This window comes from Cylas formicarius, unplaced genomic scaffold (assembly GCF_029955315.1).
Source record: "Cylas formicarius isolate icCylForm1 unplaced genomic scaffold, icCylForm1.1 PGA_scaffold_6__28_contigs__length_40554024, whole genome shotgun sequence".
Taxonomy (NCBI): Eukaryota; Metazoa; Arthropoda; class Insecta; order Coleoptera; family Brentidae; genus Cylas; species Cylas formicarius.
This window is the reverse complement of record NW_026844347.1, coordinates 31154971-31180958: the sequence shown is the minus strand read 5'-3', so window position 1 is coordinate 31180958 and position 25988 is coordinate 31154971. Positions and strand designations below refer to the sequence as shown.

The following is a 25988-nucleotide window of genomic DNA, read 5'->3' as shown; positions in this document are numbered from 1 at the left end:
CAATAGTATATTTATATTATACAACAAGTGCGGTAAACGGCATTTCACTCACAAGTTTATTTGACACGAGCGGAGCGCAGCAGAGTGCAGCAGAGCGAGTTTTTAATAAACGAGTGAGTCAAAAGGTTTACCGAACGTGTTGCGTACTATACTTTTTCTACGACCGTTAGTTTTTGGGTACATTTTCGCAAAACGCGGATACATTCACTGACATAATCGTCAGAATTGACAAACGTCAAAATTCAAAGCGTGGGAAATATCACCGAAAACATCCGATTGCTCCCAAAACAGAGCGGTAAAATCGCTTCCCGCACGCTAGATCGGTGGGTAATTAGGTATTTTACAGACGGGGGTAGAAAAAATTATATACGAAAATGAATGTCTCATGTCAAACAACCTCGACTTGCCAAATTTTATGCATAAACTCGATTATTATTAATTTTTTAATTTAATTAACCTTTTGGCTAAGGTGAGTTTTGTTATATCGTTACATTTTTATCTAAAGAATCTCTTGTTTTGCCATTTTCAATTACTGGGTTACCCTGTGTACAACAAATATATCAATTTCGAATGTCATATGTTATCTTTAAATTCCTGCCCTTAATGCGGAATAAATTCTTAACTACAGAGATTGTTTACTGTCGAAGTTGATATTTAACGCATCACATACCAACTTTTTGAAATTCAGTATTATATTCCATACATACACACACAACTTCGTTTTAGAATTTTATCCTCCTTTCCCTACATATTTTCAGTTTTCTCTATCTGCGAAATATTTCGACTTGGCGACGCCTTAATCGTTTCGTGCTTGTGCATTGCTTTGTTTGAAGGAATGTTTAATATTTTGTTGTTTATAAAAAAATCTATTTTTTTTTTCATCTAGTTTTATACGTAAATTATATTTTATTGATTTTTTTTTTATTGGGTCTACAAAGTGTATATTTTGGTTTTTTGTCTCTAAAAATCACCATTGGCATATACCTTCTTTTATAGCCCTCCATTTTTTTCCCACTTATAGGAAAATACTAGAACCTGAAATTGAAATCGTAAAGTTAATTAATTAATTAGTTGATTATTGACTAAAAATTAATGTAATTAATAAAATGGCGATAAATGCTTAGATGACGTTAACAACTCCCGCTTCTTATAGTTTCCTTTAAATTTAAATCGAGTTAAAGCTTATCTGTCAGAATAAAGTAACCCTAAGAAGAACCTTACAGGTTTTTATTAAAGTTCCTAATCCCGATAAGGGAGAAAAAAAGTGCCACCCCACGAAATATCTTCGTCGAAAATACACGCCGAAAGAGGCGGAATGTGCGCCAGACAGAATTGGATGATTTTTTATGGTCTCAGTAAATTTATGTTAAAACTTTTAGGTCGTTTTAAATCCGTTTTGCGTCGAATCGGTCAAGTGAGTACGTAAGCCGTTTAGGAATTGTGCCGTCGAAGCAACTAAAAGCAAGCAATGAAAAAAGTTTTTTTCATTAGACACATCCGAGGACCTAAAGGGCCTTTGCCTAAAAAGCATTTTCGTTTTACCCGTAAAATTTTTCTCGTAATGTTCATTTTATAAATACTTAAAGGTATCTGAGAGGAATAACTTATCTACAGCGTGTTTGTCGATACATATCGATTCCTAGGGAAGTAAACTAAACACAACTGTGACTTTTTTATTACATTTATATTTTAAAATGGCCACTCATGAAAATGCCAACGAAAATATCATGTTTTATAAATTGGTTCCAATCGCACGACCGGGACGAGTTTGAATGAAAGTAGTTCACGACTACTAAAAAAATGACATTGTTTGAACGGAGCTGTTATAGCTTCTCAACTTTTTATGCATAATCTAGTGAAAACAATTTCTTTTTAAAATGCCATCTCCCAGTTTCGTTCAATTTGGATGTCAAGCATAGGCAGACTTTGATCAATATTGTAAATCTCAGAAGTTAATTTAGGTTTAGGTTTACTTATCTTACTTATAGTATCTGTTGCTTATATTATCTGTTAGGTAAATACAATTCCGAATTTGACTATTGATTTCGAATGGTAAATACAAAAGTTTTGAAGATGCACAACTTAAAATTAGCTTAACGTATACAAATTGCTCAAAAAAGCATGACGAATAAAACACATTTTTTAAGTTGAACAACCTATTTTAAAATTTTGTTTTAAAAATTTTCAACAATATTTTAATTTTTCCAAAAAATACTAGTTTTCACACTTGACTTATATTTCATGTTAGTCATTGGAAGACGACGTTAAAGTCATATTCAACGGAATTTGAATTTGATGCTACTGGGTGTTCAAGATAAACGAATATATTTGGATCATCACACCATATATATTATTATTCTTTCTGAAAGATCTTACAAAAACCTACAACTTATATATGTATGTGTGTCATTTTTAATACATCGCGATTTATTTTATCCTTCTTTCTGTCTAATACTATTCCTATATTAGTTGGCCATCACTAGATGTCAAAATTTTACCCGAGAACTGAGTAAATAAATTAATAAAATTGATCGTGGTATCAGTATAGTAAAGAAAAGTATTGTTTCTCCTAACGCTGGTTGATATGATTTGTATACTGGGTGAGGCAAAAAGATACTTTCTTGGTAATTATACTTTACAATGTGAAGTACCCTAATACACGTATACCAACTAGACAATCTCTTCAGTGAGTGGCACGGTTTGATGATAGTTGTAGTAATGAAACCAACAAATACAATAAATATGGTTTCAGCAAGATAGAGCTCCTCAGCATTACGATTAAGAAGTGAACAACGCTAAATTTATTTTGAAGTGGATATGTTAAAGATCGTGTTTATGTGAATCTCCTTACAACACCGGAAGTCATGGAAATAATAATAATTAAATTAATAATAATTAAAATGGGATAAGTTAATTTGTAGTAATAGGTATTTAATATTATTTATGTTTCTGTGAATTTAAAATTTGGCTATTATTTTCACCAACAAAGTTTTTCTGCTATTAATTTTTTAATGTTGACTAGGTAATAGTTTTGTCATGGTCAACTAAAATAACAATAGTCTTAGACAGGAACAAGGGTAAATATTGGAAAATGGCATGCTTCATAAAAGTTGTAGGTTTTTGTAAGGTTTTTTAGAAAAAAAAATGTTGTACCATTTTACCAACATGTACTTTACATCTAATTTAAATTGAAAAAAAATGGTATTTTTTTAGAAAATTTATAATATTATATAAGCTTTTTGGTTTCGGTATATATTATTATTAATAAAAAAAGTTGAAGAATTTCAAATTCAAAAAAAATTTAAAAATAGGGTGTTATATTTTATTCGTGACGCTTTTTTAAGTGACCCTGTATAGTTTAAAATAATTTTAAATTGTGCATCGTAACAATCTTTTGTATTAACCATTTTCTCATTACTTTTGAAACCAATGAGATAATAGACTTTACTCTATCGTTGACTCACCCTGTACAAGAAATATGGGAACAGAAAGGATTTGTAGCCAACGACACGATATTAAAAATAAAAGACCTGAAGCTACTAAGCAAGCCATTAAGCAATGGTAGAAAACTGGCGAAAAGCAGCATGTTATTAAAGAAATAAAAAAAAAGTGAGATCTTGGCTAATTCATTCGTTCAGACCGTTGCATCGACCCGTTCATTATAACATTAAGAGGATATGACTTTCTCAGATAATGATGAGTATTATGATTTTTGTAAATAAATTTCTATCTAATATATTTTTTGTGTAATGTTTAATAGAATATGACCAAGGATTCCAAATATGTCAAAATATATGTTCCATTTAAAATAACAAAGTTGATGTCGGAGGGGACACTTTTGGGACACCCTGTATCAACAAATTTATAATATTTTAAATCCCCAGGAGAGTCCAAGAAACTTTTGTACGAAACTTTTTTTCGTTATTTCCTATGGGTTTAAAGATCGTATAGTGGGTCGTTTTATTTGGCACACGGTGTACACACGGGGTGGCCATTTAAGAATTGCACTTGACTGTATCTCGAAAAATATTTTCCGTAAAGATTTGTGGTGAAAAAACATATCACTAAAGTTTTGAAGAGAAAATGCTGAGCGTAATGGCACACTTGACTTTTAAATTCTCTTTTTGCGAAATCATCATATGTTACAACAGCTAAAATGGACACCGTTGCAAAGCTGGGATACATTCTATTACTTTCCGTTAAATGAGTTTTGCTCTCTTAAGGGAAAGTGGTGAGGAGTGATCGAATATTTCCGGAACTAAATGTAATTTTGTCAAACTTAGAGTTGTTGAACGACTCATTTTAGTCTATCAACAGATTCGCTTTAGTCAAGTTTTTTACTATAAGCTTTTACGATAATTATTTTTTGAGAGAGGGTCGAATGTCCTTCTCCCTATTTCAGTGTTAGTGAATGAATAACAATAAAAACGATAAAAAGAAAGAATTTTGTCAAACAATGAAAGTAATCGTTCGATCACTTTGTAGTCATTTGTAGTAACTAAAGAAGTTTTATTATTCTGCACTTTACTGAAATGGACATTAAAATAAAAATTAATGGTCTAGACATTACTCAAAAACTATAACTGTCTTGCAAAATTTAAACTACCACTATGAGAGGCTTGCTTTTATTATAATATTATAGTAATTATATCATATAATATAATAATATTTATTATAATGTGGTGTCCCATGAAAACTACCTGTAGAGTTTGATCCCACCTCTAACGTCAAGCGTAATAAATCAAACAACGGTGTACGAAAATTTTACTCAATAAAATAATCGAAACGACCTAAACTGGCCACAACAAAGTTTCACTAACAAACTTCATTAAATCGCCCATCCCTTTGTTAAACTGTTTCCGAGTTTCGAAATTAAAGTACGTGACTCGAACTTTGCACAAGTATCGCTTGTACTTTTACACTATTGTAAGTCTCTGTCTGACGTCTAATAAGCCGCAAAACTTTTCTGTTGAAAATTAATGAGCTACTCCGCCTTGCTTTGCTTTATTTATTTTCTGTTCCTGTTTAACCGAGAATAAACAGTTTGCAACAAGCAAAAACGTCATTTTTTAATTGGCGTTACGATCCCGAATTGAAATGCAAAAAGTTTCAATGACAAACTGCAGTGCGGCAATAATAAACTAGTAATACCCAATAAGTTTATGCTATAATGTTATTTATTAGCAACGGGTTGTACCAAATGGCATTTATCTTATTGCTATTAATGATTTAGTGTAAAAAATGGAACACAGTGGCGCAAAACACTTGGTACAATGACCGAAAAGACGTTGATGACGAACAACGCTCTGGAGGCCCCAGCATGTGATGAAAGCGTTGAAGAAATGGTGATGGAATCACTATTAGAGAAGTGGTTGAAGACGCTCGCATCTCATTGGCTCGGGCCATGCAATTCTTTCCGAAGTTTTGGGCAAAATTTGTGCCGAAACTGCTTAATTTTGAACAAAAGGACCGTCGAAAGAGCAGCTCGCAAGAGCCGATGCCGTTTAGTCAATATGCTCAAAAAGCTCATTACTGGCCACGAATCATGGGTATAGGGTTATGACGTCGAATCCAAAGCCCAATCGAAGAACCCAGAATCGCCAAAACCGAAAAAAGTACGTCAAGTTCGATCAAATGTGCTTACCGTTTTCTTTGATTATCGCGGCGTAGTACATCAAGAGTTCTTACCACAAGGTCGTGCGGTCAATAAAGAGTATTATCCTGCAGTTATGCTTCGTTTGCGAAAAGCAATAGGAAGAAATCTTTCGGAATTGTGGTAAAATCATGCCTCAGTTATCATATTGGACTTTTTCTTGTTCCCAAAACTCAAGAAACACATGAAAGGAAGGAGGTCTGGAACGATTCAGGAGATCGCTGGATGAACCCAAGTGCTTACCAGTAGTGCTGCTAGGATTGGAAAAAACGTTGGCACAAGTGTATTATATCTGGAGGGGGGTATTACTTTGAAGGGAACAACATTAATTTTGATGAATAAATACATATTTTTTGATAAAATTTAAAGGTCGCCTTACTTTTTGAACACACCTCGTAAGTTGTGGTTGGCACTTTTGAGGTCTTCGTAAGTGGCGGTGGCCTGTCAGGATTACCGACAGCCTTTGTTGTCATATTATAGAAAGAAGATATGTTTATCCATATTCTTATTTTCGTGAATTTTCGAAATTATACACACTTACCTAAATTTGAATCATGTTAGTGTGGTACTATCAAAAATTGCTATGAATTTCGGCTAGTGGCCTAGATGTTATCAATAAAACTTTAAAATGCAATGCGGTCTGTGTTCCTTCGGCAACATGTCTTTTCTACATTTTATTTACTTTAATATAATACCATAGACATCACGTATCACCATAGACATCCGTGGCCAAAGGACTGGAAATATCCGAAGTGGTTCGAAGCTGACATCTTAAAGTGACAATATGCACGTGCTTGATCCATACCATTATTGAATAATATTATATTAATAATTTCAAAGTTAAAAGTTAAATTTTATTATGTCAATAGAACATTAGCAACGTTGGATATGTTTAAATTAAAATCTGCCAAACCATGAATTTTTGAGTTATATACCACACGTAATTAATGAGATGGGATAGTCGAGTTTCGGAAACCGTTTGCCTCGTAATAACTTAATAGGCTTCCACACGATGTGGTTTTATTTGATAACGACCTCCCGGCGGCTGAGATTTACAGTCAAGCTTACGTCTTACTGCTTAATCGCGCAGTATCGGTAGTTTCAGTCAAATTAATTGTTGATCAGGTATAGATGCCGTTCCGAAGGTTCTACGCGGAATAATAATTGGCCAGAACAAGCAGTATTGATTTTAGTTAATTCAATTGTAGTTTTCCGATTTAGTTATGTCTGTAATTCCTTATTGACAGCCACTATCACAGATATTTCATAAAATTTTCTATCATTGTAGGTTTATTGGCATATACTAATAAAAAATGATTATATTTGGGGTGTTTTACCGTTGATGGTACCTTAGATGTTTACAACGAACGGTAAAATGAAAATTTGACTTCCATAAGCGGTGATGCTCTATCGATTTAAAACATTTTTAATACCATGTATATCATTGCATTTTCCAATCCGCTACTACTTTATTATTGCTTTTGAATAATAAATACAATATAATATATTTAGAGGTTTTCTAGAAATTAATTATTTTCTTTATTTTTCAACCAAAACATGGCTTCTATTAGATTTTTATTACTCTACTGTACATAATTTTTCATACACGGTTGGTCAAAACTAATAAGAATAAGAATGATAAGAATACCAGGGTGTCCTGAAAACTGCCATCCATACCCAGATACACACCAAAGCATTTACCTTGAAATATATGTTATCAAAAGTGTTGGAGATAAGCAGAAGCCCTGCTGGAGTCCTAATTATTCTGCATAACATTGGGGTCATTTTGATTTACGAGGTTTGTATGAAGGGAACTTATGGTGGTAACATGCTTGCAATATATCTATGGTCTGTTTAATAGCGAAGTTGTAGATGAAATATCGTTCATAACTATTGAGAAAATGTATTTTTCTCAGCTCATATCTTGGCCCAAAACAACTCCATTGCGAGAGTAAAAGTATCACTTTTCGGACTTCTAGATAAACACAGTTAACAACTAACTAACCAATTTTTATGTATTCTTATATGCAAAATAAAATTAAGACTTTTCCTATAATTCAGAACATCGAATTCTTAACGGTCAGGAAAAAGATGAACTTAAATGGCATATCATAAAACCTCTTTTTTAAACTGAAATCGAATACAAAAAATCCAACTCCACAAATATTTTTGGTGCTGCGTTAAATGTGAGACGCTTCCTACCGACAGATGCGTCTTTCGAATATTTTTACCTGTTCAGCAAACGTATCGGGTGGTTCTGGGATATCGCAAATAACCTTTGATATTGAAACCCACATTGTTAGCAGGGTCTTTGTTTCACAGTGAATATTAACAGATAAAATCAAGATATGCTTTCTCATTTTATAAAACTTCCGGATTCCTCCGGCACCGGTTTTTGTTGAGTCGATCTAGCTAAAGTTTCGCCAATCATCCTGATGGCTTCTTGAGAGCTTGACTGAACCTGGTTTTATATTGTTTCAGGGGGCGGAGCTAAATGAGGGGCATAAACATAAACATAAATAACAACAACACCACATACATAAAACAACAACAAATAAAATGTGAGCCAGTGTCAGTCAAGCTCTGAAGAAGCCAACAGAATTCGACTCAACAAAAACCGACGCAGGAGGAATCCAGAAGTTTTATAAAAAGTATTGGAAGTTTTTTTGAAAAATTATATTTTTTCCCCATGATTTCGAAATACGCATACAAACACCATGAAGGCACTCGCGCTAGGAGTTTATTTTTGAATTATGATTGATTAAGCAGTTTTCATTATTTCTGAGGTCAAGTTGTTAGTATTAATAGTCTTTTGCGAACACTAAACGCAGCTTGTATAGACTTTCCAACACTTGGAGAGAACTATTAAGCGAATTTTGTATCTAATCAATAAGAACCTTTTGTGACAAGAGTTGGCTCATTGCTTTGACGAAAGTAAATCGTCCATTATTGGAAAACGCAATGGCAAATGATTTCAATGTTCTTTCAATGGTCTATATAACAAAAAAGCTTCATTTCCAAAGTAGGTTACTATTATCGATGTACTAACACAAAATTCCTGACTCGTAGGTGACTCCTAGATCCCCAATCGATTAACTTCGCCTTTAATAAAATAGTTAGTCTAATATGAACTCATAGAATGAGTTAAATCCGTTTGTTCTTGTTTAAGAATTTGGCTTGCTATCTAAAAAAAAAATAAAATATTAAACTATTTAGACTCATTGTGAGCATTGCTTTCTTTTTACCATTTTATTTGGCCCGCCAAGTTTAGACTCTGCAAATCTGGCAAAAATTAAATTTTTATGTCTTGTCAGAAGTAATTACCAATATTAGCTACTAATTTTGACTATTTTCTTTTATTTTAGTATTGCTGGTCTATTATCTTGGGTGTTTCGTTTTCTCTTGGAACGTGGTAATTCAAATATCAATTTTTAAGCGGAACAATGCTTAAAAATTAATTGAAAAAATTCCGGAGCGGAAAATGTCTCAATTTCCTGCGTTTATGCTGCGAATATCTCATTAAAAAGCAGATGGAAAGTCCAACAAAGCAGGGAGCACGACGGAGCATTTCATTAAAAAAATCACACGCACTCTGAAAATGAGGTGGGGTGTAAACCTTTTTGGTGTTATCACCCGGTGTCTTGTTTAAAAATTGTAGCGCACAATTCTAAAGGAAAGAGTCTTTCGGAGAATGCAGGAAAAACCATCTGCCATTTTAATCACCAAATAAATTGTTTCTTTTTAAAAATCGGTACATCATTTAATTTTAAGTATCCTTTAACTTACTATTCGATCTAAAAACAATTTTTAGTTTCTAACCTGTTTAGGATCGGTGCTTGTGTGAACAGAATAACTTCCGCAACGTGGTGTATTAAACATGAAACTTTCTAATATCGAAAATAAGCAGGTTAAACATAAACAGCTCAAAACTGAAGTAACAAACCCAACAGGACGTTTAATGTTTTTCGATCGATTAACACTTCCAAAAAGTCTTGTGTTTACAGAGACTTCCTCACCGCGTTGCGTACTGTGAAACTCAAATATAAACATATACTTTTTTAAAATACCTTTAAGAAAGTCCATACATAGCAAATACAGCACAAAAGAGAAAGTAGACACATATTATTTCTATGTATATGTCCATATTGTAATAACATCATTAATTGGGCAATATGTCAGTCAGCTCAATATAGATTAATAATTCCAAAGAATCTGTAATAATCCTTATCATTGTTTACGATATAAGGAAATTTTGAAAAAATGATTTTAAAATCAATATATTATTGTACCAAAGAAGTACAGCAGTCCAAGTGCAACCTGCCCAGGAAAATCCAGGAAGACTAGGAAACCTTGATGTCGATACAAAATATGCCACTTGAAGGAGTCGAGCTAGACTGTAAAAAACTGTAATAGTAATGGAAAAAGTATAAATGCCAAGAGCATTTATTTGAGAGCGATGAGATTGTGGGCGAAGAAAATACTTGAAAAGCATAAAGAAAACAAAATATTTTATATATGGGAAGTGAATTACTGACAAGAGAAACAATTAAAAGTTCTCATGAAGATTTCATGGGGCCCGTCGACAAAGAGAAGACTAATGCTATCTAACAGAGCATATTTGAAGGGAGATTATCGCGGGAACATGACTGAGAACTACTTTGGAGAAGGATATCTTCTCACTGACTAGTGATTACGAACATTCACGACGCATAGAAAAATACCAGCTATGTATTGGAGAAAACAAATATCTACAAATATTAAATTGAATGTAATAATGTAAAATCAGTGTTAATACTATAAGGGGGGCATCCAGCTTTTTCCAAAATATCATTCTGATATTGTATTTTTTCTTTTTATTACATTTAAAATTATTATTTCTTATAATAAATAATTAATTTTTATATTTATATTATTACACAATATCGTATATTATTTTGTAGTCCATTAAATAAATTATAATATAATTATGAAATTAGATTGTTAGAAAAATGAAATTTATTTTTTAAAGGGGGGCGCAAGTAGAAAAAGATTTAAAACCACTACTGTAAGTTATTTTCTTTTTGTATTATTTTTAAATAACCAAACTACCTAAATTGATGTACATTAGATGAAAAAGACAATTTTACGTGCTAAACAATTGAATTCGTATAAATTATTGGTGTATTGTCCACCTGCCTCTTTGCTGAAAAACCTTACTTCGTGGCCGATTTTAGTTTTTAATTTTGATTCACCCAATATAACACCCAAAGTTAATACGCTATCTTTTTGTTTCCAGAATAGTCCTGCAAAAATTCCCAGGACCCATGCCAGCCCGGAGGGGGCTGTTAGCGCCCCAAAACACATTTCTCGATACTATAGCGACGCGATTCGACGGAACTCGTAAGTACACCTACGTCGTTGAACCTCCGAATGTATCATAAACGCAAAATAACTTCGATGCTCATTAAATTGGTTCGTATATTTAGTTGACATGACGCGATCCGCCCGAAATAATGAACTCACCTAAGTTTGATGTTGCAGTAATAGAGTTTCTATTAATAATACATATAATGCATTACAAATGCGGGTTATGGACCTCTTATATTTAAGATGCAACTTTTCGTGCGTCATCACTTCGACCAATAAAATGTTTTAGAACAGAGATACGATTGAGTTCGCTAACCTTTTCCGATGATAATTCCAGTCGCAAACCGGTTTAGTTACAAACAGGTAATTTTTTTGACCTAATATGTATATGGAATAGGTTTTGTCACATATAGCAGGACAAATTTCCCGGTGATTTACGAAATGGGCACCAAATGTGGCATTTTACATATTTTCAACGAAATGCAGCTGCCTGTATTGCCGGTTGATTAAAAACGGCTGTTATATGTATATTCTTTGACAAACGACCTCTCAAAAGTACTTGCGATTAACAGGTCAGTGTCCTCTTTGTTATGATGTTTTGATGGATTTACAGGTTTCATCCGTTCGACTTAGCGATGCTCCGTTGGGTTTAGATTTTGCTGAGTAATGCACGTCGCAGTTTATGCCGGGTTTGAATAAATTGAATTCTCGAAAGCGGTGATTTTATAGCAAGAAAATCTCGTATTTCGGTCTACTTGAAACGGGGCATTTTATCTTATGTTATGGAAAAATGCATTTTTGGCGATAAAACTTAAATTCGGTAACTTAAAGATAATTCTTGTTTCGAATGATTTCACTCTAACGCAACTCTATTGTCTATTGATGTACAGAACTTATTTCTCAGTATTCCTCCTATGCATGTGATAGATTTAGTAGATTTCACCCTATCTCGGAAACAGGTTAATCCATTGGTGAAACAAGATTTATTAGATTGATTTATAGTATCTTTAGACCAAAATTATTTTGAATTTAATGGACAGATTTACATCTCTAAGGAAGGTCTGATTATGGGACACCCACTTAGTCCTTTGTTAGTCGAGATTTTTATGGATAATTTGGAAAATATCATACTCGAACATCCTTTAAGTAAAAGTTTTCTAGGGTGGTATAGATACGTGGATGATGTCTTTGCTTGCTTTGTTGGAACCGACAGACAATTGAATTCTTTTTTAAATTACATTAACGCATTACATAATCGTATAAAATTCACTATCGAGATTGAACAGGACAACTCTATTAATTTTTTAGACTTTACTATTATGAAAACGCAAAATAAATTAGGATTTTCCATTTATCATAAACCTTCACAAACGGAGACAGTCATACATAACAGCTCAAATAACCGCTATACACAGAAAATGGCTGCATTTCACTCTTTTATACACAGACTTCTTAATACGCCACTCTCAATAGAAAATTACAACAAACAACTTAATATCATTAAACAAATTGCACTGAACAACGGCTACAATCCTTCCATTATAGATAAAATTATAAATAAGAAACGAATCCAGACAACAGTAAACTCTATTTATCCGAAACCTAATAGTGATCTTTCTCGTCCATGCATAATATTTCGAAAATTACCCCAAACCTTTGGGATTTAATTTATAACTATGGAAATATTTAATTATAATTTTGGGATTCCAAAAACAAAAAAACCGCAATTGAATCACAAAAGCTGTGCAAACAGGATGTTCCCAAACTGCACATTTGCTTGCTAAATTTAATATATATATATATATATATATATATATATATATATATATATATATATATATATATATATATATATATATATATATATATATATATATATATATATATATATATATATATATTTGTCGCCTTGTTAATTTCGCCCAATCGTAGTTGCGACATCCCGAAATTAACAACGCGATTCGGGGGGCGGAGCCACAAGCAGCACCGTTACCATCTCCCGCGCAGGGTATAAATAACGCACGCACCGCTGATAACCTCCCAGTGTTCGAAGTGTTTTCGGAGCGCGAGCATTGAAGATGCCAAGTGAGATTTTGGCGAAACGTCTGCAGGATTCCAGTCGGATGCAAGATTTGCAGGATTCCAGTCGGATGCAGGATTCCAGTCGGAGTTCAACGAGCGAACGGATGATATCCCGGAATATAGTGTCATCACATTTTTCCATCCGTGAATCAATACGTGAAAATATATATATTTTTTTTGTACAAAATATTTTTCAAGATAATTTAACAGTAGAATTTTATTTTTTATATTTTTAAAAGGAAAAGAGGTACCTATCAGTTTCAAAAAAATAAATGTTATTTTCAAAATTCCCGTATATGATTTTAAAATATTATAGTAATTAAAAAAGCCGCTTCCAAAGTGACCGTTAATTATTTGCATTGCATTTTCAATTGTCTTTTTGAGTAATTTGTGGACGTAGACACTCTAGACTCATTCCAAATTGCCATTTCGCCGGTCTTTCGCGGTACAGACGTCTCCGACGCTACCTAATCGTCTTTACAAATAACCGCAGCGCATTGTTACAACGAATGCATTGTAATCTGGCATTTCGCAACCGTAGACAGAAAATAAATTAAAAATACTCGCCGAAATATCCGCGAATAAGGATAAAATCTGGCCAGACAGAAGTAGGAAAAATTTCCATCCCCCGGATTTTATGGCCCCCCTCTCGGTTATTCTGAAATGAAATTTGGTGCATTCCTCTCTATATGGTCGAGAAAGTTTGCCTTTTCAAAATATTAATAACGCCCATCGCGTAATGAAAATGAAGGAAATTTCGTATTGTACCGTTTTCTTCAATTTTCGGAAAATAGTTAATGTAGCTGAGAATGAATGCTTTTAAAATGTTTGGGGCATTTCAGTGTTGCCATATCTATTCAAGCTATACACCAACTCTATTATTTTAAATGGTATGTCCTATATCTGTCAGTTTTTTAAATATACTATATGCGCAAAATATAGATGCATAATATTTCTAAAATTATCCCAGACTTTTCAATTTAAAATATAGCTATGGAAATATTTTATTATAAGTTAACTATTTCACACAAAATTCCAAGTAAATTTGCTTGTTATTAAATTTTATAAAAAGACATCTATGCAAGATTAATTATAGCTGTTTTGCGTTGGCGGAAGAAAATCCAGAGGTAGACCGTCTTGGAGGTGGATAAATTGCTGGACATCCTGGTGATGAGAGGTTTTACTATCATATAAAGTGATGAAAGTCTACCAGAAGATCTAAAAGTATTATAACAAACCATACCAACCAAACCTACTTTGAACTGTTGTAGAATTAAAAGGAAAAAACTAGAATATTGCAATGTAGGCAAACTGTCTTAGAAATAAGCCATGGCGATATATTTTGACAATTGAGTTAAATAGTATCTATCAAACAATTTATTATGAGATTTTGTGTCATTTCAAATCATATATAAACAACGATTGATTAATATAACAAACAAAATCGGAGTTTTTGTGACCCAGAAGTGTGTTTCTCCTTTTTTTGTATTTTGTTTTTTTTTGTATTTTTTTTGTATTTTTTTTGTATCCCCTTGATATTTTATCAAAATCTGAGGCTGAGTCTTTAAGATGAATAATTTGTAGTGTTATTGACTGATAACTGTGCATTTTATTTATCGTTAAAACTCGCTCTATTGTTTATTTATGGCACTGTTTCTGCTCCCATCAGGACATGTTATAGTTTTTCTTCTTAATTTACTGCATATGAATTCGCAATATCAAGATATGAAACATAAATTAATAAATAAAATAAATTGCTAAAATTGGATTATTCCAGTTTTTTGATTTTAACTCCAAAATGGTTTGAAATAGGTAAGGTATGTTATGATGGTTTTAGATCGCCAATGAAGCATTCTTTTTATTTCCCCAATAAAATTCATTTAAAATTAACGTTTAACTTATATTTATATATTTTGCAAAATGTGCATAAGTTTGGCAAGTCGCTAACGAAAGAGACAAAACTAAAATGGTTGGAAGATAGTTCATTATTTCCATGGTGGATGCTTTTCGCAATATTTTCTAAAAAATAAAAGAGCTATGTTCAAAATTTTTGATAGAATGTCCTAGATTTTTTTAAACTGAACGTCATAGCCTCATATGACTGCAACCCAATTTTTAAATCTTTTTCCATTCTTTATATATTTCTAATAAGCGGGCGAGGTTTGGGGAACCCTGTCCAAAATTACTTAAATTTTGGCGAAATTCTATTATCTATTTAAGTGTCATGTTGTTTACTTGTCAATTGCATCTTTTTTCGGGATTATTGGCTCTTTTCTCGAAAATTACTACGGGAAACTTGTACCCGAACTTTAAAACCGAATTGTTGAATTAGGAAAATCAGATTTAATTAGTGCCAAGCTGTAAACTTTTAAGCTGTTTCTGACAGACAGCTTTGGTGCTAGTCTCGGTTATCGAGAAAACTTTTAAATTCAAATGAATTTAATTAAATTATTTCTTTGCGTTTACGAAAATTTAAAAATAGGCAATAAAACCACAATCGACTCAAAAATCATAGATTCTGACTGTGCGGTTATATCTTTAGGATTTTTTAAAAAAAGAAATTGAATATTGAAGTAATTTATTTAAAATGAAAAATATATTTAAAATTTAAATCGATGATTTCTGCAACCGACGATCCTACGTACAAATATTTTTTGCTTATTCGCAGTTTGATTAATAAATATTTAAACGTAAAACCCAAAAAATCACATACAATATTCATTATAATTAATTGTTCATAAATAATAATTAATACGAACATTTGCATACAACTTAGTGAGCAAGTTTTTAAACATTTTTTTTTCTGCTTTATTTGGATAATGCCCAGTAGCAAGAAATCGAATTTGTTATTGGTCGATATGTGAATTAAGTAAATAGCTCAAGACGGAAATAGCCTTTCTTGGAAATCATTGCAAATTCCTAAAACAACATTGAACATTCGGTCGCTGAGGTCGTGCGGATTCGTCTCTTAATCAAGTTGGAGGAACTTTACTTAATTTGATGATTACTTGATTTGCGAGAGAGTTGACTAAAGGGTAAATTTATTCTTGTTTTTGTCTTTGATGCAGCAAGTAGGAATACTTAAGATGAAGTTTCTATTTCTACTCGAATTACATTCCTCTTTACCGAGATGGAAAAAAGATTGGGGAAATGACACTTAATATCAATAAATACGGCGCTAAAATAAATATTGTAAACTTGGCATGAATTAGGATTGACAAGTGTCATTAACCAAGGGTGGGTAAAGTTTTCCTATTATGACTATTTACTATGTTTTAATAGTAAATATATTATGCAATTATGCAACGTGTGCGGTAAACCGCATTTGAGTTTTTCTTAAAGCTTGTTGATTAACGAATTATAAAGAATCACCAGTGAATTACTTGATGGATTTGAACTGTTGATTCTGACTCTCGAAGGGAAGTTTAGTGTCTAGATTTATATCTAGGTCTTTTTTATCCAAGAAAATATTATGCAATAACAGGAATTCCGGAATAGTCTGTTGACCTCCCAGTATAAATATAACCAAGGCCCAGACTGCCACACGTTAATGTCATTAATACGTGAGATATTTTTGAACATCTTTAGATCATCAGCGTAGAGCAAGAATGAAAGGAAACTCCGACCCACGAAACTGAGAGCAAAAGAGGTTATTGCAATAAACATGGATTTTGAGTTTTTGAAAACAAAATACGCATTGCTTGCAATGTGCAACTTAACCTAAAGACACTGTATAGTGATTATACAATTAAATAATAGTTCATAAAATGTAATTTAATAATTGCCGATTTGGGCTTACGCGTCAGGTTTTACATGTCAGTTAGAAACCTAGACTTTAACGATACGACAAACCCTTAAATATTCCTAATGGACACGCACCAATCATATTCTAAACGCACCTGATTACCAGTAGCGGTATTTCACTACGGTGCGTAAAAATTTCGACCTCATGGGAAACGCTAGATGCTTGATTTTTGGGAATTGAAAAGTGTGTTGTTTCTAAATATCATTTAAACAGTCATATAAAATGGTAATGAGCTGCTTAATGTGTTGAATAACTTCCAAGTTTAGAACGTGATTGGCTGAACCAAATCATACGAAATACGTTCTATCGCCACAAGCATTTGAACCAATGTTAACAAACTGTTAGTTTATATTGGATGGTTTGGTTAAATCGCGACAATTTGGTGACAATTTCGAAAATCTGAATTAGGAATCGAATGCTAGTCAAATTTTGTATTATATTTCCATGTTCGGGATGAATCTAATAGAATGACGTAACAAGACGGGTTTAGCTTTGAACAACTAAGTACTATCTTAGCTTGGTTTTGCGCTATAACGAATTTACGAACAAAACTCGACAAAACCCATCGAAAACTAGGCGTTTAATTTTCCCAAACGAATAGCAGATTAAATAAATGGAAAACGACTATCTCGTGTGTACGCATTTAAATCACAATGGCCTACATAAAGGCACCATAAGAAGATTGCTAAGGCACTTAACAGGGTGCATTTTAACGATAGAGGTATTCGCTTTGGATTGCCGTGGTTAACATTGCCTGTAACACTTGTACATGTTAATGGCAATTGCCGAAAGCGGGGAGTTTTCTGCGCGTGTGGGTCGTGAAAATCGCTTTCGGCAGTTGTCTTTAGCGAGTAACGAGTTTACCGGGTGCGCGAATAAAATTAGGTTTCGTTCAATGTAATTCGTGTTATTTCGTGTAGCCGAAAATAGATTTCAGGTAATGCCTTTTGCGTAGTCCTTTAGTTCATTACTTGCACATAATTTATTTATTTCGATGGCTGTATCTGGAAAACGTAAATTTTATATTGTTTTCAAGATAAAAGTGAAAAATTGTCAAATACGGGGTATTGAGCTTTGGCACTAATTTGCTAGAAACGTTTATTAGTATATTTAGAACACACAATTTTTGAAAAATATTAAGTCATAATAATTTTATACATCACGAAGTCATGTCCTGTCTTAACCTAAAGCTTATATAAAGTAGTGTATATGTATACAGTAAAATCATCAATTTTAAACATTGATTAAATACAATAACAATAATACCATGGAATCGATAAATAAAATGGCTTAGGTCAGTTTAACAGTTCCCCGCAAGTCCCTAATTTTAATAGAAATAACTTTTTCCAAGAAAAATAATTATCAGGTAGATTTCAGCAGGCCATTAAAGAAATTTCGTATTAAGGTATTGTATGGGATGGTCTTAATTGTAGTGTTTTAATAGAAAAAAAACAGTTTCTCATCTGGACCGAGCAAAATGGACTTACATATCGCGGGTTTGATTTTTAGGAAATATTGAATGAAAGAAACCTCAGAAATGAATACACCTTCATTGTAATCCTTTTTGTTTTCTATTTATTTAACTTTTTCAATGATATCCCCAGTAATTTTAACAAATTTTGAACTTAAAACTCATCAGAACGTGTGCCTTTAGTTCAACTGACACACTCGTTTTAAAACTAATTAGCTGCCAATTGCAGATTCTATTTTGGCTTTACTGTATAAATTAACATAAATATGTTATACAAGGAATCAATACACCAAAACTAAAATACGTGATAGTCTCTTTCAAAATCTTCTTGGAACTATGTTCTTTCGCAATCGACTATTTACTGGCCCTGCAATCGATTGACTGATGTGCTTTAAATTCTAAATGCGTTAAAATTTCAAGTGTCCAATTAATAACTACAAAATGATAATTACAAAAAAAAGAATATTGTTTTAAAAATTGGTAAATATATCAAAAATCGTTCGAATTTAACTAACCGGGCAATTAAATTTCTTTTTTCTACTCCCGTCTGTAAAATACCTAATTACTCACCGATCTAGCGTGCGGGAAAGTCACTTTACCACGTCAGTTTCGTTACCCATGAATCCGAGCCACTTCGGACATTTCCGGGATTTTACCGCACGGATTTGGGAGCAATCGGATGTTTTCGGATATATTTCCCACGCTTTGAATTTTTACGTTTGTCAATTCTGACGATCATGTCAGTGAATGTATTCGTGTTGTTTTGCGAAAATATACCCAAAAACTAACGGCCGTAGAAAAAGTGTAGTATGCAACACGTTCGGTACACTTTTTAACTCACTCGTTTATTAAAAACTCGTTCCGCTGCGCTCCGCTCGCGTCAAATAAACTCGTGAGTCAAATGCCGTTTATCGCACTTGTTGCATAATATAATATTTCTGACATTTCCAACAACTTTTCTCTTCAAAATTGTCCTAATTTCATGCAAAATAGTTTTATTTATCAATTTGTGCTAAATTATCGCATTTAACATTGCGTAGCAACCAACTGTTTCTGCCTATATTGCGTTACTCATTCTTATAAACTACAATTGTTACTATTTTAGACTCTATTTTAAGTAATATTTGCGCTTTAATTATTTTATATTATGCACTATATAAGGAGTTTTTCGATATTGTTTCCCAGATATATTAATAGATTTGTGCTTCCGACATTTCAGAATTTTTCACATCATTGCTGTGCTAATATTTTGAAATATCTTCAAGAAATTACATTTTCACTCATGTAATTTTTTTTGAATGATTTTAAACCTGTTTGTGGTCTATAATTTATTTTTGCTCTAATAAAGTCGTAAATAAACCACAACTACTAGCGAATTAATATGAGCTGACATTTTTATTAATAAAAAAATAACTATATAAAAAAGTCGGTATAGTTTAGGATACAGGTAGAAAAAAATTTCATTTTTAAATATTTATCGTTTATCGTTTATTATTATTGTTTTTATAATATACCCAGTGGTTAGTAAAGTATCTATCTAAACTTGTTGATACTGTTATGCAGAAAGGCTTTATGTTTTTATTCAAGAACTAGTTTTGATTCTTTTGATGGCCGGGTGAGTCACTATAAGTCACTACATTTAAACAGCCGACATTGTGTTATTCCAATTACTACATTAATTAATTTCATCCGCCAAATCAAATCGAATTCAAAAGATGTCCTCGTCTCTTTATGCTCTTGGCTTAGCTAATTATATCATTTTAAAAAAAGTGCGCCGTACAATTATAATGGGCTGAAAAATTATTTAATATGTGCCACGGTTATAAGCGAAATGTCCGCTTATAAGCGCTTTCGACCGTCTATTGTTTCCAATTTAGAACAAATGCTTCTATTTTCAATTCGGTTAGCAAACTATATCGCTCTGTGCAAAACTATTTCTCGAATCCGTCCACAAAATTGCAGTTTAAACTAGCGCCACAAACAACGTTGCCTGAATTGCTAAGTTTTTTTGATAAAGTGCTTTGCATACGCGATAGTTTGTGTAGTTAGTAGTTAAAAGCAACAAATTTTAACTCAAGAGTTGTTTGCGTGCTACAGTTAAGAAATAATAATTTAAAAATAAATGTAATTTATTTTTTTTTCATTAGTAGTTCGTCAATGATTTAGTTTTACTCCAAAATTTACCTTCGTTCATGCATTTTTAGAAAAATAGCGATATATCTAAAACTAATACACTATTTGCTTTAAGCTACTAAGCTACTAAGCTACTAAGCTTCTGAGCTACCATAAGCTTTAAGTATAATAAACGCTTGTTTATTATTTTCATTCTGGATAATATTCATTTAGCTGCCATAACCTACACTCACTACACTAAAAGGTTTTAAAAGTTTCCATTTTTTTGGCCGTATAAAACATTTTATTTGTAAATAATACTTATGATATTGTAATGTAACATGAATATATATTGAAAAGACTATCCAAATCGCTGTTACCACAGATAATTCGGTAAAAGTCAACATGTTTTTTTATGCTCCCTTAAGTATTTTTTTATGGAAAATATTGGGTCCGGAGGATTGCTGATTTCAAGGCCTATTTTCCTTATTTCCATCATAAGTCGCCTAAAGTTTGCCAAAACTGTCGGCTTGTCGTTGAGTTTTTTATTGAAAAAATTCTTATGGTACGAGGTGCTGGCATTTTTCAGAAACTAGGGTCATGGTTGCAGTAATGTGGTAAAAATACCCTAGAAAAAAAATCATCTGTAAATTTTCCCAAAAGGTCCGGTTTCGGTTTTATCATTTTTCTGAGGCAAGTCTAATTCAATTCATTCGATTAGACTGGATATTTGCACACCACACTAGACTCACAATTTATCGAGATATTTTTGAAATAAATATGCCGACGTTTCTGAGTATTTATTTTATTAAATCGTTCATTATTGGAACATTTGAATTCAATTGTAACCAATCAGAAAATTTTTTGTGTAATTAACTTGTCTAACTACAACACTTCCCAAACGCTTTGCTTAGAAATTGATTCAATTGAAATAATTGGCTTAAATTTTAAAATTTAAATTCCTTTAGGAAATTCTTGGCACGTTTAAATTTATTTTCGGAAACTTTCCGTTTCCTCACTTAATTTCAAAATCACGTTTGCTCATCAACTTCACTCGAGAAACCAACAAATTGCTTTTGTTTGCTATGTTAAAACGAGCAATATTGTAATAAAATTAATCAAACATGAAACGCAAAAAAAGGGAATATAATTTTATTAACTATGTACAATTTTACAAGTACATTATTGCAAGTAAAAAAAGAATATAAATATCAAAGAAATATCAAATAAAAAATACAAAACAAAGACAGTTTTTCTTACACTTTTCATTTATATGAATTCCTAACAGACTATATAACCTATGACGCCGATAAAACATTGAACTCACATTTTTATAGATTAACATCGAACAAAATGGAAATTTGATCTCACTATGATCCCTGATCTTTGTTAAAAAGTACGCCATTTCCCTTTTTGCATATTATGTAAGCTGTTTTGCTTCACTTGCAATGATAGTATTTGTTCTTGACTTAAGTGCTCTTACTATACAGTGGAAGCAAGACTTTAGAATTTTTGTTTTTATATGAATTTTTCACTTAAGTATTTTTTTAAATATGCCACACTACTAAATACGTATTTGTTTAAAGAAGCAGCGTCCAAAATTTTATTGAAAATATGAATTAGCAGTGCAGTCTACAGCACTGTGCAGTGGAGAAAAATGAAAAAGTTGGCACCATGTCAGTTATGCAGCTTATCAGTGCCGTCAATAAAATAATAATAAATAAATATAAATATTTTTGTAAAGAAATCCAGGATCATTTACAAAAAGAAACTGAAAAGAAAATTTTTAAATTCCGTGTCACACCTAAAATAATAAATTTCCTCATATACAAAGTACGAAATTACAAAAAAATGTCTGCCTATGTCTATAAGGAGTGTAAAAACAAATACAAATTTTAAATTCGGAAAAATATTGCCTAAACAATTCCACTATCTCAATTTTTTGTGAAAAATAAAATAAAAACTAAATAAACTGTAATATAGGTATTTAAGAACGTTTCATAATCCAATTACCACTTAAAGTAAAATGTATCTGATGCCTCAAAACGAAATTCCAAACTCCTTCTTCGATTTTTCAATACAGCTATTCTTATCCCAGGCGGTCTGGGCTGATTCGTCGTACGCAAAGAACTTCGACATCATTTGCATTTCCAGAAGGAGGCATTATTTGCCTTTCCCGCTAGCTGCAACTCTGACCGACGGAATTTAATATAAAAGTTTTTAATAACATTTTCCGGTAGGCACTCAAACTTGCGTTTAGTAACCGACGCAGGATTTGAAACAATGAAGACGGGAACATTGTTATCAAATTTTGTCCTGTCAGGACCAATTACATTTGAAGTTTCTTTCGATAAAAGAAGAGAAGGGAGGAGAGGGCAAAAAATGTAAAAAAGTTTTATGAATCTACTTACTTGGTGGTTGGTGTCGGGTGTGGGGTTATCGCGCTTACCGATCGGAGTGCGAATGATGTACCGCAACGTCATCGGCCTTTATCTAACATAACCTAAGTTATGCACCCAGGCAACAAAATAAGTTGTTTTTTCTACTCCCTTTTGTAAAATATCTAATTACACACCAATCCAGCGTGTGGAAAGCGTCGCTTTACCTCGTTGGTTCCGTGTTCCACGGATCCGAGCCACTTCGGACATTTCCGAGATATTACCGCACGGATTTGGGAGCAATCGGATGTTTCCGGAGATTTTACGACTCGGCTTGAATTTTGACGTTTGTCAATTCTGACGTTCATGTACCTGTCATGTCACGTCAAATGTACCCAACAACTAAAGGTCGTAGAAAAAGTATAGTGTGCCACACGTTTGGTATTTTTTTTAAGTCATTCGTTTATTAAACACTCCCTCCGCTCGTGCCAAATAAACTCGTGGCTCAAATGTCGTTTACCGCACTTGTTGCATAAAATTGTATAAACTGTCATGCGATATTCTTATAAGAGTTGCTAATTCTGATAGTGAACTATCCAGAATCAGAACAATACTTATATAACCAAAGAGGCCGCACATTTTTCCGCTTGCAAGCAGTCTTGTAGCTGCGCTATGGGATAACTGAAAAACAATACAATTCCAGAAATGTATAACAGTTATAACGTTATCAAAATAGTTATTAGCTCTCTGTAGTTATTGTATAACTTAATTCCACACTGGCACACACCTTAAAGATGTATATAGAATTTTATACAACATGATTGCATAGTGGTTGAGTCGGTTACAGAATGGTTTCGTGTCGTGAGGATTGATCCTTTTCGCGAGATTTTTGAATCATGACAAATTTTCTTTTATATAAAATGTGTCATACAGGCTCAAGTGTCATTTTAAATAGAATTATTTACGAAATGATACGCCTTCAAAGTATGTTTTTCTCCTAACAATCTTTTCAATCTTTGATTAAAATACAATATCAGAAACCCTTCAAACATGGGGTACTGTATGAGTAAGACATATTTATATTATTCAATATCCTTGTAAGAGACTGTTTTACCATAAGGGCATTTTTGAAGCTGTTTGATGTATTAGGGAGATGACGAATGGAACTTCTGATAGCTTCACAGGATTGAATGTTGCCATATTTCATATAATCCATGCAGCACTGGCTTGAAATGGGTACGACTTCTTTCCTGAAATAGCTATTTCGAATGTGTTGATTATCTAGACAGTGGTAAATTTGAATATAAAAAAATACGGGTGTTGGAAGTAAAATTTAGATGCGCGATAAAATTTGCATCAATTAATAAATATTAACTAGAGTCAACAGAAATTATTGGACTTAAATTTGGGAAGTTTCTTATTTTAAATGGAAAAGGTATATTTTTATTTCATGCCTGGATTTGTCTTACAAATTCTTCATGTAACATACCCTATACCCCAATTCAACCGTTTTTGCAGGAATTGCAAAAATCGAAAATAATTAATGATTTAATAAATAAACTAGAATATAATTTATGGTAAACTGAAATAATAATAAAAAATATTTATTAAAAACAAAGATTTCAGATTTTCTTTTTGGGGTCACCTCAAAACTAAAGTGTACAAAATCAAACCTTGGCTGACTTAGAGGAACAAATAAGAGCCGAAATTCGAGCTACAACGCCGAATGCTCTTCAAAACATATTACGGGAATTTACAGACCGCTTAATACCTTATTATATAGCAGAAGATGTCAGATTGTGCATTTATTATAACAAATAACTTTTTTTCTTTGTTTTTGAATATCTTCTATTGTTATTAAACTAATGTTATATGAAAAATGCTTCGAATTTTAAGCGCAATCTAAAAATATAATAAAAAAAACATGATTTTTCAATTTAAATTAAGAGAGTTTTGTAACTTAGGAAAAACCCGTTAATATGGCAAAGCCGCCTATGTAATCAATATAATTAGAAACCTCCATACTAAATTTCATAAACTTAAATCTAATAATTCCTGGGATATATAGCCGTGACGCGACTTTTAACTTACTCTGTAAATCATAAAGAGCAGAACAGCCAAAGACTTTTGCTGAATTAAGATTCTATTTGCTCCAGTATACGATCTTCATAGGACTATAGTGACATAATGCAGTGCATATAGCACATGAAAACAACTTACAAGTAGGGCACACCACGATTATCGATAGTACTGCCCATACAATTAGCTTTTCATTCTGTTGATCAGATTCTTCTGTCTGTTGATCGGTACTCTTGGCAGTATTATTTTCACTGCCAATATCAGAGACAGGTAAATGACGTTAACTTCAAATCCTTATATAGATTATTATTATCCCTAGGAATACAAGCAGGGGCATTAGTCTACATAATTGCCTCGTACCTCATCTTCAATTATCGCTTTCCTTATTTTTCTTCAAACTTGAGATTGGAGTTGGACCAACTGAGATTTTAATTATCTTTGAGCAAGAAAAACACCCACTAGGCTAAAAGAATGAGGTTCTCATAGTGCAGCTTCCTTCACGCACGATGAATCCACAATAAAATACTTTTATAAAAGCAAGCATTAAGATTTCAAAAATAGTTATGTTTTAATATTTGGCCTTACATTACCTAAATTTAAATAATTGTCTTATTCTGACAGTATGATGCTAGTATACAGGATTAGAAATCCTATAGCAAACTATAGGATCTTGAAGGGTTGACAATAAAAAAGTTATAGAAAGAAATCTACATATATAAGATGAGTTTGCTGTTCCTTACTATACAGAACGCCCTGTTCCAACAAATTAATATCTAACCACCCATAATTTAGTTCAAATTACTTATCAAGGTACACAAATTTTATTCAATCAAGAACATAACAAAATAAACAAATAACAATGCAAATTTTGATTGCTTGCTTGCTATTATGTTCTCTTATTTTCGAGAATGTCAAACGCTAATTAATTATCAGATTGGAGAACTAGGTACGCGAACTTTAATTAGTCAAATTAAAGTCTCCGTTAGCTTTCAATTCATTCTGATGCCCTTAAAATTATAAGGAAACGTTCAGACGCGATAATTTCTCGTTTGTGAAGTCGCT

At 32.5% G+C, this 25988-nt stretch overlaps 1 protein-coding gene across 2 annotated transcripts in view; it reads left to right on the top strand.

Moving 5' to 3' along the window:
- Positions 1-25988, top strand: part of LOC132702893 (potassium voltage-gated channel subfamily H member 8) — a 135633-nt gene that overhangs the window by 6000 nt on the left and 103645 nt on the right. For both annotated transcript variants that reach the window (XM_060671750.1, XM_060671748.1), the window contains exon 2: positions 10929-11032. In XM_060671750.1, coding sequence (XP_060527733.1) covers positions 10957-11032 — 76 coding nt within the window. In that variant the 5' untranslated portion in view covers positions 10929-10956. The remainder of the gene's footprint in view (positions 1-10928; positions 11033-25988) is intronic.